Source organism: Pararge aegeria, chromosome 20 (assembly GCF_905163445.1).
Source record: "Pararge aegeria chromosome 20, ilParAegt1.1, whole genome shotgun sequence".
In the NCBI taxonomy this organism is placed as follows: domain Eukaryota; kingdom Metazoa; phylum Arthropoda; class Insecta; order Lepidoptera; family Nymphalidae; genus Pararge; species Pararge aegeria.
Genome location: NC_053199.1, coordinates 2003858 through 2022285, shown reverse-complemented (window position 1 = coordinate 2022285; position 18428 = coordinate 2003858). Strand labels below are relative to the sequence as shown.

Here is an 18428-nt window from a genome sequence, read left to right as displayed (position 1 = left end):
ATATTGTCTGTGATGTGAAGGCCAAAGACTGCTGTGTGCATTTAGTTATACTGAAGTCATGGCTTGTTGCCTTACAATTAAATAAGACATTTGAAGACATGGCTGTAAGGTGATATACCTTTGCCATTTCTCTATGGGAAAAAAGAAATACAAAAATAATGTGCAATTTGTCCATCGTTCTTAGGTGCGTTTAGGTCCTGTATCTGAGATCGTGTGGAAACCACAGAGCCCATACCTATAACTATAGTCGGAAAAATATAATAGGCCCGTTTTGACATTTGTGAAAGACCATAGAATGTAACTTGGAACGAAACTGAAAGAAACAAAAAAATAAAAATCAATTACATACAGTGTTTTAAAAAATACGTAAATTTTTTTGGGACGTTAAATAATATGAAAGAATATATCGCGAGTATTCTTTTTGCGCTTACTTCATAGTAGCATGCAATTTATAATTGTTGCGAAACGTTCCGAAAACAGTTACGTTCTCAGTCTTTTTTTTTTTTATACTAGAGCTGTAACCATTTTTTTACTGAATATCGAAATTAAATATTGTGTAGTTATCTTTACTGCAAAGAATGTGCTTGGTTCTTAAAATGGGTTCTAAATAATGAGTCTGAGATGATGTATCTGACCAAGCGGCACATGACTGAAGCGTCCCCGCGCGCACTGCGCAGTTTTTCGTTCCTCATCTTGTAAAGTTGACTGTGCGCTCGTTTAAGTTTGATATATATTGTTTACTATTACGTTAACTATGGCTCTTCTATTTTGGACATTAATTTAAACATAGTGATTTGACTCGAGTTTTGTGTTTGTTGTTATATAGTACTAACTCTGTTTCAACATGTTGAAAAGTGGACGTATAATCAACAGCCAGTCACGCGTATTGGTTGTGAAGTTAAAGGAATACTTTGAACGAACGAACACTTTACAATACATAATAATATCAATCGAGTACTGATACAAACTTGAATTGATTTATCGTGAGTATCGAGTACAGAGTCTCATGGTTACATAACTAGTTACGTCGCGATGACAAATGTCAAAACGGGCCTATTACATTTTTACGACTATACCAGAAAAGCTGATGTTGACAAACAATTTGCGCATTTATTTTTCTATTTCCCTTTAGAAATTTATCTCAAACTCGAGTTTTACACAGTTTATGGAGTTTTATATTATTAAATTGAGGGTGGTCTTGCAACTGAATTTACAATAGCATAGAAAATGACATCAACTGATAATAGCATTCGTCATAGCAAGCACTCTATACCAACTGATATATTGGATGATCTTTGCAGGTAATGAGCAATTTTATAGCCAAACAATCCCATTTCAATATTTCCTGAAACAATAAAACAGAAAGGCATTGTCTTCCGTGATAACTTTCCTATAGGTAAAAGATTAAGTAAAAGTTTTCTGTTTACTAAAATCAAATAAGAAAATGTAAATATTGCAATGGCGTACACCGCTAATACTCAACCTGTTAAGTTTCCATAGATTTTGTTCTTATATTTTATAGTAAAAATGTTTTCATGAAATCCAGTTATAGAAATAGAATAAACATATTTCAATATCAAAGTTTTCTAACTGTGATAATCTCGGAGATTCAGATCAGAGAGATCAAGATTAAAATTGTCTTTGTTTGTTTTTTAACCCAGTTTTTTTTATTTCAGCCGTTTTATAATTAATCTGCCTCCTGAAGACAGGGGTAACCTTGTAAGGATCTGCTTCCAAATAGAGCTGGCCCACTGGTTCTACTTAGACTATTATTGCACTGATGAGTCGAATAGACTGAACCCTTGCGGCATAAGAGATTTTGCAGCACATATTTTTCAGGTATATAATCATTTAACCATGCTCAGTGTTTTCATCATCATCATTATCAACCCATTGCAAGCCCAATACGGGGCACGGGGCTCCTCTCAGAATGAGAAGGGCTTAGATTTTAGTCCAACAATCTGTACGAGTGCAGATCAGTGACTTCACACACCTTAAAATTCAAAATTCATATTCATTTATTACAAGTAGGCCTACTTTATAAGCACTTTTGAAACGTCAAGTATGTATGTTTTAGTGACTCTACCATCGGTTCAAAAAGCAGATTCTACCAAGAAGAGCCGGCAAGAAACTCAGTAGTTGCTCTTTTCCAACATCAACATTTACAATCATTTTGCTGTCTTGCGGGAGATGAGAGTGAGGCTGGCTGCTTCCAATCTACCTTGTCATTGAGGAATTCATCAAATGTAAAGTAACCTTGCTGTACTAGATGCGTTTTTACACATTTTTTAAATGTATGCATTGGTAGGTCTTAGAGAACATTATAGAGAAATCTTGGGCAGAGGTTTCCTCATGATGTATTCCTTATATACAAACTCTTAATGTTAATTGTATTATAATAACTGACATTAAAAACAGGCCCAACCTTAGTCCCCCTGAAAGGAATGCTGAAGCTATGCCCACCAGGCCACCTCTACTTATTTGTGCTCAGTGTTTCATATAGACAAAAAAGTCACATTCCTTTTGCTCCCCAAAAAAATGCAAGTTATCATAATGTTTAAGTACCCACTCTCGTGCAATATTCTATTTTTTTTTATTTTAAAGATGTATCAACCAACACTTCAAACCTGTATACTTCAATCTTATGTTATTGTCTCATGGTCTCACTTGTACTGCAATTTTCGAAAAACTTTATACCTAAATATGCAAACACCTTTCATATTTATTTCTTGTAACTTAAAAACAAATGAGTAAAAATATGGCATCAGCAGTCCATTGCTGTATAGCTCAACTCTGGATTCTCACCCTTTTGAGTTTTATATTATGAAATAAATGATGACAAAAATATTAAGGCTTAATGCAGAGTGTAGTAGTGAAACATGTTATTTTTTTCATTATATCATATCATATGAGTGTAGATAAAGGTTTCAATGCATAGTAGTCCTATAAATCATAATTTGGTTAAAGCATGTGCCACAGCTACGAGAGCACATAAGAAACCTTGATGAAGTTCTGGTCAACTGGCGCGAGTATAAACAAACTGTACCCACATATGGAGCCATCTTACTGGACAGTGACTTGACTCATGTGCTACTGGTGCAGTCCTATTGGACGAAAGCTTCCTGGGGCTTCCCTAAGGGGAAGGTTAATGAGGATGAGGAGCCCTGGAAATGTGCTGCCAGAGAGGTGAGCTACTTTTGCTAAGAAGTCCAACTAAATAGGGCTTTTAATTGCAATGTAAACTTTAATCAAATATGCCTTACTGAAGCAAGGATTTAATGCACATCAAGGTCTGAGGAGGAGCACTCAATATCTGCATGCTTATCAGAATGCTCTGCATATCTAATGATTTAAAAATCAGCGCTTAAGTTGCATATCACATATTTTTTTATAAATATCTAAAGTGATCAAAAAATTAAATCAGAAAAGAATATACTCATAGACGAAACAGCTACTGTAATTTATTAACAGGTAGAGAAGGTTTAGTGGCATTGAGAAGGGCTCCAATAGATCTCCTAGAGTTAAATCCTTACTAATATTATAAATACGAACGTGGGTCTGTTTGTTGATCCTTTCTTTTTCCCTAAGTAACCAATCAACTTGATTTTTGGCATAGAATTAGGTAAAAGGGCAGAGAGTACTTTTTACACCAGAAGAACAAACCATTCCAGAGAATTTGTAAAAAAAAAAAAAAAAAGGTAGACAAAGAATTATATATTTAGAGCACTGGGGGAATAACTAATGCAATTTTGTAACAATGCATGATAATATGTCATTAAGGCCATTCAATCCAGCTTATATCCAGGATAATATCTATATATATATAATGAAAATGGTGTTCCTTTGAGGCTCAATCACGCTTAAACCACTGATCGTATCGACATGAAACTACCACCATTCGATGCGAAATTTTTCCTAGATGGTTTATGGCTATTTATTTTTCGAATTCTAACGTTCCTTCATTTTTTTATTGCTGTTTTACTTTTATGAACATTTATCCCGCTAATAAAAACGTTTTCTCTTGATTCTTTTGTTTTCATGGATTTCAACGGAGTTTACTGAACGGATAATGTTCTTTTACATTCAGCTAAGAATCTACTCACGGTAGTGGAGAACGGCTGGACCAATTGGGCTTTTTTTTATCTTCAGAATTGTCAGGAGAAAGTTTTGTATGTAAGAAAATTTTAAAAAAGCCCGATAAAAAGTTAAAAATTTCGATGATAATCGAAGAATTCCCATCTATATAGTCACTCACCACGAAATCTCGGGAACCATAAGACTTAGAAACGTGAAACTTGCTAGGAATATTACTTTTGCTATGTAGAGGTCAGCTATGAATAGATTTTAAGAAATTCATTCCCCAAAGGGGATTGCGGGGGCGTTAACAATGAACAATTCCCGTTTTTAAACTATAGCTCCTATAGACTTCAAATTTGGTAGGAATCTTCTGTAAGAGGTGTAGAAATAGGCTATGAACGAATTTTACGATAGCTCACCCCACAGGGGGTTGCAGGGGTGGGTATTAACAATTAATATTTTTAATTTTCCAGCTAAAGCTCCTACAAGCTCCAAATTTTGTAGGAATTTTCTATAAGTGATGTAAAAATGATTTATGAACAAATTTTACGATATCCCACCCCAAAGAAGATTGCGGGGGCGTTATCTATCTATCTATATATATATAAAATGAAAATGGTCTTCGTTTGAGGCTCAATCACGCCTAAACCACTGATCGTATCGACATGAAACTACCACCATTCGATGCGAAATTTTTCCTAGATGGTTTATGGCTATCTATTTTTTGAATTCCAACATTCCTTCATTTTTTTATTGCTGTTTTACTTTTATGAACATCTATATATATATATATAATGAAAATGGTCTTCGTTTGAGGCTCAATCACGCCTAAACCACTGATCGTATCGACATGAAACTACCACCATTCGATGCGAAATTTTTCCTAGATGGTTTATGGCTATCTATTTTTTGAATTCCAACATTCCTTCATTTTTTTATTGCTGTTTTACTTTTATGAACATTTATCCCGCTAATAAAAACAAAAGATAAGCATTTTCTCTTGATTCTTTTGTTTTCATGGATTTCAACAGAGTGTATTAAACGGATTATGGTTTTTTACATTCAGCTAAGAATCTAGTCACGGTAGTGGAGAACGGCTGGACCAATTGGGCTTTTTTTTATCTTCAGAATTGTCAGGAGAAAGTTTTGTATGTAAGAAAATTTTAAAAAAGCCCGATAAAAAGTTAGAAATTTCGATGATAATCGAAGAATTCCCATCTATATAGTCACTCACCACGAAATCTCGGGAACCATAAGACTTAGAAACGTGAAACTTGGTAGGAATATTACTTTTGCTATGTAGAGGTCAGCTATGAATAGATTTTAAGAAATTCATTCCCCAAAGGGGATTGCGGGGGCGTTAACAATGAACAATTCCCGTTTTTAAACTATAGCTCCTATAGACTTCAAATTTGGTAGGAATCTTCTGTAAGAGGTGTAGAAATAGGCTATGAACGAATTTTACGATAGCTCACCCCACAGGGGGTTGCGGGGGTAGGTATTAACAATTAATATTTTTAATTTTCCAGCTAAAGCTCCTACAAGCTCCAAATTTTGTAGGAATTTTCTATAAGTGATGTAAAAATGATTTATGAACAAATTTTACGATATCCCACTCCAAAGAAGATTGCGGGGGCGTTAACAATGAAAATTTTCAATTTCCAAGCGATAGCTCCTATAGACTCCAAATTTAGTGAGAGTGTTCTATATGTAATATAAAAATGATCTTCGAGCGGATTTTACAATGAATCACCTCCAATAAGGTTCGCGGGGGTGGGTGTTAACAATAAAAAATTTCAATTTCGAAATATAGCTTCTAAAAATTCTAAATATGGTAGGAATCTTTTATTATTCACATAAAGAACATCTCAAAATGGATTTCAATAAAGTCTACTTCCGACAGGAATTGCGGGGGTGGGTGTTAAAATCAAAATTTTTTATTTCTAACCTGTAACTTCTACAGACTCCAAATTTGGTGGGGATCTTCGTGTATGTAGGGATATTCGTGTATTTCCTTACAACAATCGTCTTTTTGGCAGCGGAGAAAAAGTCATTGAGAGGTTTCAAAATCTTAACTTTACATGTAGCTATCCAATCAACGGACTAAGAATTTTAAATTCATTTTACTTTTGCAGACTACATAACCGACGAATTCTTTTATTGCGGGATCGCGGAAATGTAACAGATTAAAATGAATGCATTTTCCAAGCACATGAGACGTGGAAAAGAAATTTAGTTACTTATTCCAATAGAATTCATAAAAAACATGCACAATTAATTTTCTATAAAAAATTGATGTCACGGAGAAAATTTTAGCTAACAGAAAATTCGTCGCACTTGAACCTAGACAGATTTCAACTTCACATATGAGACTTGCAATGACTTTAACTTAAACTTTCAATGCTCATTTCAAATTTTTTTCTTCATGTCAATTATTATTAATTTTTGGAAGAAAGGCACGGAAATGTTATAATGATTGCACATTGAAAGTTACAATGAATATTAGTGAGAAAAATCACCTGGATGAAAGATACAGGCTAAATCGATGGAATTTGGAATTTGAGTAAGTCTAAACAATATCGATGCTTACAGTTCTATCCGCGGGGCCTATTTATGTTCATACAAAAATAAAAAAAAAGGACAATAATAAAAATATGAAAAAAATAAATAAAAATGAAACATAAAATGTAATTTATTTCCTTTTTCAATTCGCCCAGCGAAGCGGGCTGGAAACGGCTAGTAACTTATATGTATGATTTAAAGTAATTGAATATCACGAAAATCTAATCAAATAATCGAAATTGTAGGCCTAGGTATAAAATATAAATATTTTTGATCATGAACTGAAAATTCATTAGGGTCATTTCGCCTGTTTGCGTCCACTTAGTGGAGTTGTTAGGTTTGAACGTGAAAAAAAAAATGTCCGTGCGGTAGTTTTTAATCAAATATGGTTGTAATGTAGTCCCTATATAGTCTTGTCAAGTTTAATGCACAGTTTTGGACAACACATCTGATGTTTTATTCTACACAGGTACAAATAGCTGAAACAGGCGATTTTCCCATTTTGCGTCCACAAAATCCAGATTGCGTCCGCCTGTGGACCAATTGGCGTCCACCTGTTTAGAAATAATTAGGAAGGGAAATAGGAAATAAAAAGGGAAGCTTGTGATTTTAATCAAAACATTTATTTAATACCTAATTGCTGATATCATAAAAGTTAACATAAATTGCACTTCAGGATATTTTTTTTTCTCCTCCAACTAACTCATGTCGATGGCTTTATACGATTCTATTTTACCATTTCGGTACAAAGCCTTTAAAATTGGCCAAGTGCGAATCGGACTCAGACTACTTTTTAATATTTATTGTTATAGCGGCAATAGAAATACATCATCCATGAAAATTTCAACTGTCTTACTATCACGATTAATGAGCTACAGCCTGGTGACAGACGAACAGCGAAGTCTTAGTACTGGGTTCCTGTTTTTACCCTTTGGGTAAGGAACCCTAAAAATGGACCAAATTTCAAATATTGGCTAATATATAAAATAATTTTCGTATAATAATTGTATATTTTTAGGTTATAAAGAGTTTGTTTAAATAAAATTATATAAATTATACTCTATTATTTTCTTTTTTCGAAAACTGCGTCCAAGTCTGATTTTTACAAGTAGCGGCACGAAACTCTAGCGGTGACCTTCATTGCGCAGAAGTCGAAAATAAGGTATCATGGGGGAATAAGCGGGTTGCGGGGCGGGCGTGCGTATCGTTTGCACGCGCTGATTGGTTCTCCAGTCGCATTCCGTCCCCCGTACCGATACGACGCCCCGCGCACTTCCAGTGTACAGTCGCGTTCTAAATTGTATTGTTATATCTTTTAATTTTTGTTGTTGCTCTTTGTTAAGTTTAATTGTATTATCTGTTAATTTTTGTTGTTGCTGTTTGTTAATTTGGTTTGTTTGTGACTTTATTATATTCACTGTTGAATATGCCTAAAAGATATAATACTGTTTTGAGAAGACAGGCACGGAAAATGGTGTATGACGTGCATTGTTTTTTAAAAAAGAGTCTAAGGAATTAATTGTTTCTTTACAACAAATTAAACGTGAGATAGACGACGCTACGAGTATTTTACTCAGCCATTCCGACAGCAGCAGCCAGATGAAACAAACTACAGAAGTTTTTAAGGCAGAAAATATGAAATTAAATAGTTTAATCAGTGACTTAGGGAAAATCCAAAAAAGGACAGCAGAGTCTACAAAAACTTCAATAGCAACGGTAAGGAATATCACCAATCAAGCCAGTAGTTCCGATTTAATCACAGTGTTCAGAACACCTGGCAAAAAACGTTCCCGAACAAAACCGGTCACAAATATTGATAACTTTGACCAAGGAGTAATAAAGAGGTGCATTCATAATTTTCACAAAACAAATAATGAACTTCCTACCGTCGGAAAGCTGAAACAAAAACTAGAGGAAGACATAAATTTCAACGGCTCAGAACGAAGTCTTCGGCGAATAATTAAGGGTTTGGGATTTCGGTGGAAAAACACCGAAAACAATCGGAAAGTGTTGATTGAAACATCAAATATACGTTTTCAACGCATAGAATATCTACGTAAAATAAAACAATATCGTCAAGAGGGAAGGCCTATTGTATATACGGACGAATCCTATGTAGATTCATCGCACTGTTCTCGAAAATCCTGGACCGATGGTTCTTGTAAAGGCCTCAATAAACCAATTTCGAAAGGACAGCGAGTTGTCATTCATTGTCCACGCAGGGTCTGAAACTGGGTGTATACCCAATGCGTTGCTCACTTTTAAAGCTGGTACCAAATCAGGCGACTACCACGACAACATGAATTACGAGAACTATAAAAAATGGCTCAGAACTCAGTTATTGCCCAACCTACCACCCAATAGCGTCGTGGTAGTTGACAACGCGTCCTATCATAATAAACAGTGGGATCTCGCACCAACCTCTAATTCAAAGAAAGCTGACATGCAGGCTTGGCTCACTGATAAAGGCATACAGTATGAGGAATCACTTCTAAAACCTCAGTTATACAATTTAATAAAGGCAAACAAGAAAAGATTCACAACATTTTCGATTGACCGAATCCTAGCTGAACAAGGCCATCAAGTGCTGAGACTACCACCTTACCACCCAGTTCTAAATCCTATCGAAATGGCATGGTCCAATATAAAACAATATGTAGGCAGCAAAAATGTGAAATGGAGTGTTACTAAATGTATAGAGCTAATTCAAGAAAAAGTTTTATTGATGGGTGCATGGGATTGGCAAAAATTATGCAAAAAAGTGAAGGATATAGAAGAGCAATATGCAATGAGTGACTGTGTCGTGGATTTGGTAACAGAAGAATTCACTATTCGCGTTAATGAAGATAGTTCAGAGGATAGCCTCGGTGAGTCCGATGATGATGACTCTGCTAGTACCGACGACCGGAGCAGCCCTGAGTCCCAGCCATCAACGAGCAAAAGGCCCTGTCTAGAAACCATTGAACGCGTGATACCATTATCTGATTCAGACTAGGAAAAGGGCAGCTTAGGTTGTGTGAATGTATGTGATTGTCATATTGCCCATCTTTAGTTCAGAAACTAGTTTTTTTGATGAATTGAAAATTCGTGAATGTTTTTATTTTTCTACTTTTAAAGTATAAACTTGTTAAAAATTATTATATCATAGGTAACATGAAACTTAGGAATTTGAATTTGGAACTATAAACTTTCATTAATATTACAAACACATACACTCATACACGCACTCACACCACACACACACGCACACATTACAGTAAAATAATATCATTATCATTAACAAACAAACATTACTTATTAGTAGTTAATTTATTAAAGTAGCGATTGTATTGCGTGCGCGACAGTCCCCATGCGCAGATATCCCCTCTTCGTTTCCTTCAGCGCTAAAGTTACGTGCCGCGATCTGTAACATTCATTATCTTTTTTTATATTTCTAATAATATGGACGCAAATCGGCCATCATATTATGCATGTTAATGTTGTTAAAATTGATAGGAAGTTTATATTGTTTATCCCATGTTATCGTATTTAATTAAACATCTTACTGAGAAATAGTTAGAGTAATCTGCGACCACAGCGGACGCAAAGTGGTTTTTTTATAAATTTTATGTAACAGTTCGCGTCCACCTTATATAAAACTGTCTTAGAAAAATATAAGCACAAACATCGTTATTCCTATAGTGTGGTTCACAATTAAGGTCTAGGGATAACAAAGTCTTCTAAATTTCACATAAACACCTTAAATACTTACCGTGAAAAGTACAGCTGCTCACTATTTTTTTTACAACACATTCGCGCGTCAGCACTTGTTTGTTGCACACGCAAGATTAGTTTATTTTGCATTAAATTTGGGTTGCACGCACAGATCTTTTGTTTGTGTGTGAGTACCTGTCATAGGTCCTGTCATGAATAAAAATAATGCGGCTAGATATAAATATAAAGTGAAAGACTCGGAAGACAACCGTGAAAAATATCATAAATTACGGAACCGCTGCAATACCATGTGTAGAGATGCTCAACGACGCCACATTCATAAGTCAGTTGAAAATGGTGATACCATTAAAACATGGAAATTTCTTGAGTCGCTTGGAGTTGGTAAGTCATCCAGTCATACTTCTATTAATTTCGATATTGATCTCCTGAATAAACATTTCTCTACTTCCGATACAATCGATAGTGTCGATAAGGAAAATGCTCTGAGACTTCTTTCTTCTGCCTCAACTCCAGACTTTCCTGCCTTTAACTTCAAATCTTTCACTGAATGTGATGTTAAGAAGAGCATTATGTCCATCGCCTCGAATGCTGTCGGTACTGATTGCATAAGCCGTAATATGATCATTCCTATTCTTGATGTTATTTCTCCCATTCTAACTCATATCTTTAATTATTCAATCCACTGTAGTAAATTTCCTGATGCATGGAAAAATGCACAGATTATTCCTCTTCCTAAAAAGACAACCCTCGAATCTTTTTCGGATTTTAGACCTATATCTATTCTACCCTTTTTGTCAAAAGTTCTTGAAAAACTAGTTTTCCAGCAACTGCATCTATTTCTTAATAAACATTCCTTTCTCAATCCTTTGCAATCGGGATTTCGTCTTGGTCATAGTACGGTTACAGCATTAGTTAAAGTGACCGATGACATTCGGCTGGCGATGGATAATAAGCAGGTTACAGTTTTGACTCTGCTTGACTTTAGCAACGCTTTCAATACTGTTGACTATGACATTTTGCTTAGTCTGATGTGCTCTATTAACATATCTCCATCTGTGATAGACTGGTTTCGGAGTTACCTCTATGGTCGTCGACAACGCATTCGCTTGGATGAGTCTATGTCTTCTTGGTGAAATGTTACGGCCGGGGTACCTCAGGGTGGCGTGTTATCTCCCTTACTCTTTGCTATATTCATCAATTCCATTACTCAAAATATATCTTCTCTCTACCACATGTATGCAGATGATATCCAAATTTATCGCCACTCAAGCATTGAAAATCTTGGTTCTGCTGTCTCTGCTATAAATTTGGATCTTGGGGTTATTTATGAGTGGAGCAAGCAATATGGTCTAAAAGTTAATCCTGTGAAGTCTAAATCAATCATCATTGGCAGCCCTGGAATGATTTCGAAAGTTGATGGACGTAACTTATGGCCTATTCTTTATAACGGTGTAGGTATACCTTTTTCTGCTACCGTTAAAGACCTTGGCTTATATTTAGATCAGGATTTGTCTTGGTCCACACATAAAAGAAATGAGTAGACGTATGTTTGCCACCATGGGCTCGCTGCGACGCCTAAGATCTATTCTCCCAATCCCGACTAAAGTTATGTTGGCACATTCCCTCCTTCTATCTATTCTTGACTATGCGGACGCAAGCTATCTTAATTTGACTGAGGACCAGCTTAACAAACTTGAGCGTCTCCAAAATCTTGCTATTTGGTTCATATTTGGCCTACGCAAGTATGACCACGTATCTGAATTTCGACAAAAGCTCAAGTGGCTCCCTATTCGCCGTCGCCGAGATATGCATGTCCTTTCACTTCTGTACTGTGTGTTATTTAATCCTAAAACACCTTCGTACTTGAAGGAAAAATTTGATTTTGTAGGATTGCCTGCTGATTTGAGATCATGTCGTATGCTGACACTTCACATGCCTTTTCACAAGACGAAGTTCTATAAACTCTCGTTTACAGTGCAAGCTATTGAGTTGTGGAATGCGCTCCCACTAAATATACGTGAGGCAAAATCGCTTGAAACATTTAAAAACGCGGTGAAAGCATATTATTATCTTGCACTATAATGACGACATTTATTATACCTTGATTATGTTTATTTTTATTATCTATATGTTCATATATGTATGATTGAGTATATATTAGTTTATTATTTTATATTTATTTATTATATTTTTCTTATTTGTCCAATTTTGTTTATGTATTTGTATTTAGCTATTTGAATGTACGTTTATAATAATTTTACACCACCTGTCCGCTCTCTCTCATCTTGTCCTAATCCAAAGGTTGCCTGGCAGAGATCGCTACTTAGCGATAAGGCCGCCTTTTGTATTCTACTTCTGTCTTTGTATTTCTTTTGTTTTTTTATTTTCCTAACTTCATTGTGGTGTACAAATAAAGAGTTAAATAAATAAATAAATAAAATAAATAGGTCCGAACATCAATAGAAGCGCTCTTGTTTAGATTGGTGTGTCGGTATTGTTATTTTTCACTGTTGTATAACAGTGTACCGTCGTTTGGACGCGAATTGGGTGTCGGACGCGAAAAGGCGAAAAGACCCTATAGGTATATTAGCCAAACTTGAAATATTGCAAGAAACTAAGCTATCTGGTAGGCATTGATTTTTTTTGTTCATAAAAATAGTTGTTACTGTAACATGCAAGAAAAAGATGCAGTATATATTACCGTACTAATGACAGAATATAATATTATGTGCCTTATCTATATTACTGTAATATTTGTGATAATTGACCCCAAATTTCACTACCTTTTTCGATCCCTTTTATTGCCGAAACTATACGTAAAATAATAGACTAAAATATTAATTTGTTTTAGGTTCTAGAGGAAACCGGTTTCGATATCACCGGCCTAATAAATAAACAAGACTACGTCGAAGCGATGATCCACGATCAAATAGTCCGCCTTTACATAATCGGCTATATACCACGCGACACAAAGTTCCAACCGAGAACTAGGAACGAAATAAAAGCGTGTGAGTGGTTCCCGATAGCTGATCTACCCGCGAATAGAAAAGATATGACGCCAAAAGTCAAAATGGGGGTCGGCCCGAACGCGTTTTTCATGGTGCTGCCATTTGTCAAGCGCATGAGACGCTGGGTTTCGGAACGAAAACAAAAGATATTTAGGCGAACACGGCACAAGTCTATGGGCGAAATAGAGTCCTGTAAGGGTAAAAACAAACCCATCTCACAAGGTTTAGAGAACGAGATACATGAGTACCAACAGAATTCTGACCAGAAATACAAAAATAACCATGGGAACCATTCGAATACAAAGAACGGCAACACTGCCAACGGGAACAGAAAAAGCGGGAAAATGGCGAAACGTCAACTATTTACGCCTCAGAATACGCACACTAGTAACTTTTCTCCTGTCAACAAAGATAATAGTCCGACGAACGAATCCGAGGAAACTTCTTACGTTATGAATTTCGTGGCGCCATCTTGGTCGAATTTCAAGTTTGACAGACGCGCCATCTTGGATTGCCTGAGTTGAAATTAGTTATTGTATTAATTAGGTTTGATCTCAAAGTTCAGGCACTCTGCAAACGAAGACACTTTTTTATCATCACGGGACAGCAACAAATTCATGTTTTTTTATTTCATCATCATCCTCAGACTAATAGTTCAGAGTAATGCTTCACTATTATCTCAGAGGAACGAGATATTTATAGCTTTACCCTCAATGTTGTTTAACTCTGAGTTAGCTTTGTAATTAGCAACCGACTGCTTAACTTGCTCTCCGAAGCACGGGGATGTACAACTCCAATTTTCTCACTCCCAGATGGTAATGAGAATTTGTAGAAATCAAAACCGAATTCCTATCAAAAAAAATATTCTAACGTATAATCTTATAATACTTGATGGACCTTCCTGTAAAACAACTGAAAACTAAATAGTGGAAACAGTTCCAACGATGGTGTCTACGTGTGCGGAAAGTTTGCAGATTTGAATAACTTTTCTTGAAAATGTCGTTATTGAAAATAAATTTTTGACGTAGTTTTCTGCATTTTTTTTTAACAAATCGTTGTATTTTACACAGAATTAAGAACATATGGAACCCTTTCATTATTGCATGCAGTCCAATAACAGTGAAAACGGCCTGAGCACATCTCACGTCATACCCGTGATATTTCACGATGCTACCTCACAAATTTTTCCCATTTTCTCCATTTTATGATTAGCACTTAGAACATTAGAGGTAAAATAATAAGTGTCAACTGCTAAATGGAATAAAGTGGGCACTACTAAGCTGGGGTGGTTTCTGATTCAATATTAGTCTTGTACACGGTTTCTGTATGTACCTACATCTGCGATTTTTAATTGTAAATAACCATTTACTTTCTTATGCCGGTATATTTTAATTTGTACCTTAATTAGTTACTGATAAAAAATGGCGACACACGAACGTATGGACAGACCGACAACAAGATGATGATAAAATAGTCCCGTTTCGAGATCGAGGCTCTGAAAACCCTTAAAAAGAATGTCAAAAGTTGTGTTTGTATCCTCCTTGATTAGTCCTTATATTCCATTTGCATATGAAGGCCTAGGCCTAGGCCTATAACTGCCTTCATGCACTGCAAATAGTACTTTAAAATTTAGTCTTAAGCAAACCACAAACTGCGAACTTAGTAGAAGAACATAGCATTTTTTTCAATATATTTTTGCTACAGCATGACAATTCAAAGAAATGAGATGTAATAAAAACGGTGACCGTCAATTCATAAAAATCAAATAACAAAGTGTCATTCCACAAACAACGTTTTGGAAAATTTTGAATCTTTTATTCATCATTGTGCAACTACTGGCTCCACAAATAATTCACTTGACAAAACAAATTACTAGATAAATTGTAATTTCATAAATTATTATTTGACAAACAATTGATATCTTAATTGTGTTAATAAGTGAAACAACGTGTAGCATATTTTAGGGTTAGGTTTGAAGGGCAAGGCATCCTCTTCGTGGGTATCTTTTTAAACCACCGAAAAAAAGGAGCCCGCGAATCGGATCTCCGTCGACTGGGGCCCGTTATTATTGATTTGTTATTAGTTCTGTTTATCATATAATAATTTACCATCGACTATTTTGTAAAATTGTGAATTTGGAAAAAGCCTTGTTTGGTAAAATAATAAATTTTAGAATGATATTTTAACATCCATTTTTTTGCGAATATAATATTTGCAAAATGATTATTTTGTCGAATACGACGTTAGTGATTTGATTAGTATTTAAAACGTTTTTTGTGATTTTAATCATTAGTGAACCAATAAAAACGAGTATATTTTGGTATTCATTTATTTTATTTATATAACATTTATGATTAATCCAATAGAAACAATAATATCACATTCATAATACAATTCTAACAAATATTCTACAGAAATAGTATGAGATATTTCTAAACACAGTAAAAGAGTAAGAGTACATTTACTAAAAATATTGTATCTGTAAAGTTTTAATGTTTTAAGTTTTTATCTTGCTCATAAAAATGCATATACATCAATATAAAATATCATATCACCTTAAATATGAAGAAATGAATGTTATTTACACTGACAGAAGAATACAAATGGCACTATTCGGTTGCAGAGAAAAATGGACCTAATTTACCGTGTTTTGAGTTCGTTCTTTTCTACTACCGTGTAATTTCGTGTAATTAAAAGCAGCAGTTTACGTATTTTATGCGAGCAAAATTAGATTCATTTTAAATTGTCGTTGTAACTTCAAATAGTAAATAAATAGTAATTAATACATTTCTGCAATTTTCTTCCTCAACATGCTTGTATTACGCTCAGATCTAAATTCAAGGCAACTTAACTTTTGTAGTTATTCAGTGTGATTCTAATGTTACGTCTTCACGATGTGGCGTAATAAACATGTCCTAGCCTAGTATGTAGAGGTGTCGATATTTTATCTACAAATACATTTCGCACGTAGGTCCAGGACCGTTGTAATTTTTTTTTTATTGGAAAAAAAGGAAAGGCCAGCGAAAATTGATATTAAATAAATAATTAATGTTAATTTAGCTACATAGATTTACTTAAAGCATTTAGAAATTCTTATAATAAAATATATAACAATAAAAACTAATTAATTTTTCTATTGACATTGTTTGCCATTTCAAAGGCGTCGTTACGTATTTTCACAATATTCATTAAAATTTATACTCGTATATACAAACAATTTTACGAAGTCTCCCAGAGCGCTTGAGCATAGCAAAAATGTTTTCGTTACTGGTTTTAAAGTCATACATTTATAGAAAACTTAATAGCAACACACTTTTGTTTTTGACACAGATTTTGTTTCCGTTATATTGTAGGAGCATTAGGTAAATTTTATCAGACGTTTTATTTATATGTAGAACGACATGGCTCTACTTCGTACATATCTCTCTATACTTAACAAAATAAGCGGGTCTAGTGTTGTCCTTTTCCACAAAGAACATAGTGAAAAGGATGGCACTAATATTAAAGACCTGTCAATGTAGTTTAGAGATATGTGTTAAATTCATTAACGAAAAGATTTTTGACGATGTCGTGCCATCTCTTTCGCATAGTTGCAACTGCTGAGTTTATTGCCGGCGTCTTTTCGGTAGAATCTGCCTTCCGAACCGGTGGTAGAGTCACTACAAACAGACAGACTTGACGTTTCAAAAGTGCTTATATTAGGCCCATTTGAAATAAAAGATTTTGATTTTTTTTTAAACAGTATACGTACGTACGAATGAGATATCACGACATCTTCCACACGATGTGCTTTAATGGTGAAGATTATACCAAAGAATATCGCCACAATTTCTCGTTTCGTCGTTTGTGCAATTTCTTATTATCTGCAGATAGTAATCATTTGATAACAAAAACTCAATCTGCGTTGGTATTCACTGTGAGACTTCACAGAAAAAATTTGTTAACACGAGTGTTATAAGTATTAAATAACAATTTTCAAAAATACTGTTTTTAACTTAAAATAATATAGCCAATATACACAGACCGTATTCTGTCTTGCCTGTCTTTTAATGTAAACAATCTCTTCGTGCAACTTTTTGATTAAATATTTTTTACACTTAAAGAAAATGTAAGTGTATTTTATTTGGTATTATTTATGATATTTGAAATATAAAAAAATTTAAAAATTATAATTTTTATTAGTGTTTTTACCTACACTTGGAGGAAATATAATTTTTTTTTTCGGAACCGACAGGATTTGAACCTGCGACTCTCTGGCAATCGCGGCCTGAGCGCTTTCTCCAATATAGGCTTTCCTATCGTCGATGCCGAAATTAGTATATGCCTTCACATCTGTCATCTAGTGCAGTTTCGATCTACTTTTTCGAAGCACTATATAAAAAAAATCGCAAGAAGTAGTTTGCATTATAAGTGATGAATTACGTGGTTTGTTACAACTTAAATTTTTGTGTAGCCCTATTTTTTAATATAAGTTTAGTCATTCGTGGAGAATGATGTGGGTTTTGTGCTAGTTTTATTTTCTTTTTAGCTCTGGTTTTAGTTATTTTCGTGCACGACTGTATGTTGTCCCTAATAAATAAAATAAAATCAATATTTAAAACCTATGTACTTCATAATAAAAAACATGAAAAGAAATTTTACATAATAAGACAGTCAAGAAAGAAATGAGAAACCGACGAATACGGTGCCGCAACGGAAAAAAACCTATATAATTAACAAATAATTATTGTTTTTTTTATGCGCATGTTTTATTTAACATTACCACACTTGTGTTTAATTTATGATTAATTTAAGTTTTTACCTCACTGTAAAGTGCAAGTTATATATGTATAAAGATGGATCATTTCTTTAACCGGGTAGTTGATTATTTTTTAATACCAACAAAGAGTTTTTAGAAGGCATGAAAATATATTCTGGATTTGATCAAATTAAACGTTCACAATACATAATGTGTTATTTTTTAAATGCGAAATATTTCTTTTATTATGTTTTTAATATAGGCTGCATGCAGCTAACTACGTCGACTGTGAAATGCAATGAAACGTGTTACATAATATAAGGGCTAAC

General features: G+C 34.4%; 1 protein-coding gene across 2 annotated transcripts; it reads left to right on the top strand.

Annotated features, from left to right (window-relative positions):
• The first annotated feature begins 1079 nt into the window (after positions 1–1079).
• LOC120632661 (m7GpppN-mRNA hydrolase) lies at positions 1080–14391 on the top strand. 2 transcript variants are annotated; one of them, XM_039902610.1, is made up of 4 exons: positions 1080–1301; positions 1677–1839; positions 2968–3186; positions 13205–14391. In XM_039902610.1, exons 1-4 carry the CDS (start codon positions 1228–1230, stop codon positions 13883–13885), a joined length of 1137 nt encoding a protein of 378 aa, XP_039758544.1. In that variant the 5' UTR covers positions 1080–1227; the 3' UTR covers positions 13886–14391. The 2 variants fall into 2 exon arrangements, with proteins under 2 accessions (XP_039758544.1, XP_039758545.1); XM_039902611.1 differs by lacking the exon at positions 2968–3186.
• Positions 14392–18428: the final 4037 nt, after the last annotated feature.

Bases quoted from the DNA above. Each gene is read 5' to 3' on its own strand.
- LOC120632661 (XM_039902610.1), top strand. From the start codon at position 1,228: ATGACATCAACTGATAATAGCATTCGTCATAGCAAGCACTCTATACCA. The intron at 1,840-2,967 runs GTATATAATCAT...ATTTGGTTAAAG, and splicing joins TTGCAGCACATATTTTTCAG to CATGTGCCACAGCTACGAGA. The intron at 3,187-13,204 runs GTGAGCTACTTT...AATTTGTTTTAG, and splicing joins GGAAATGTGCTGCCAGAGAG to GTTCTAGAGGAAACCGGTTT.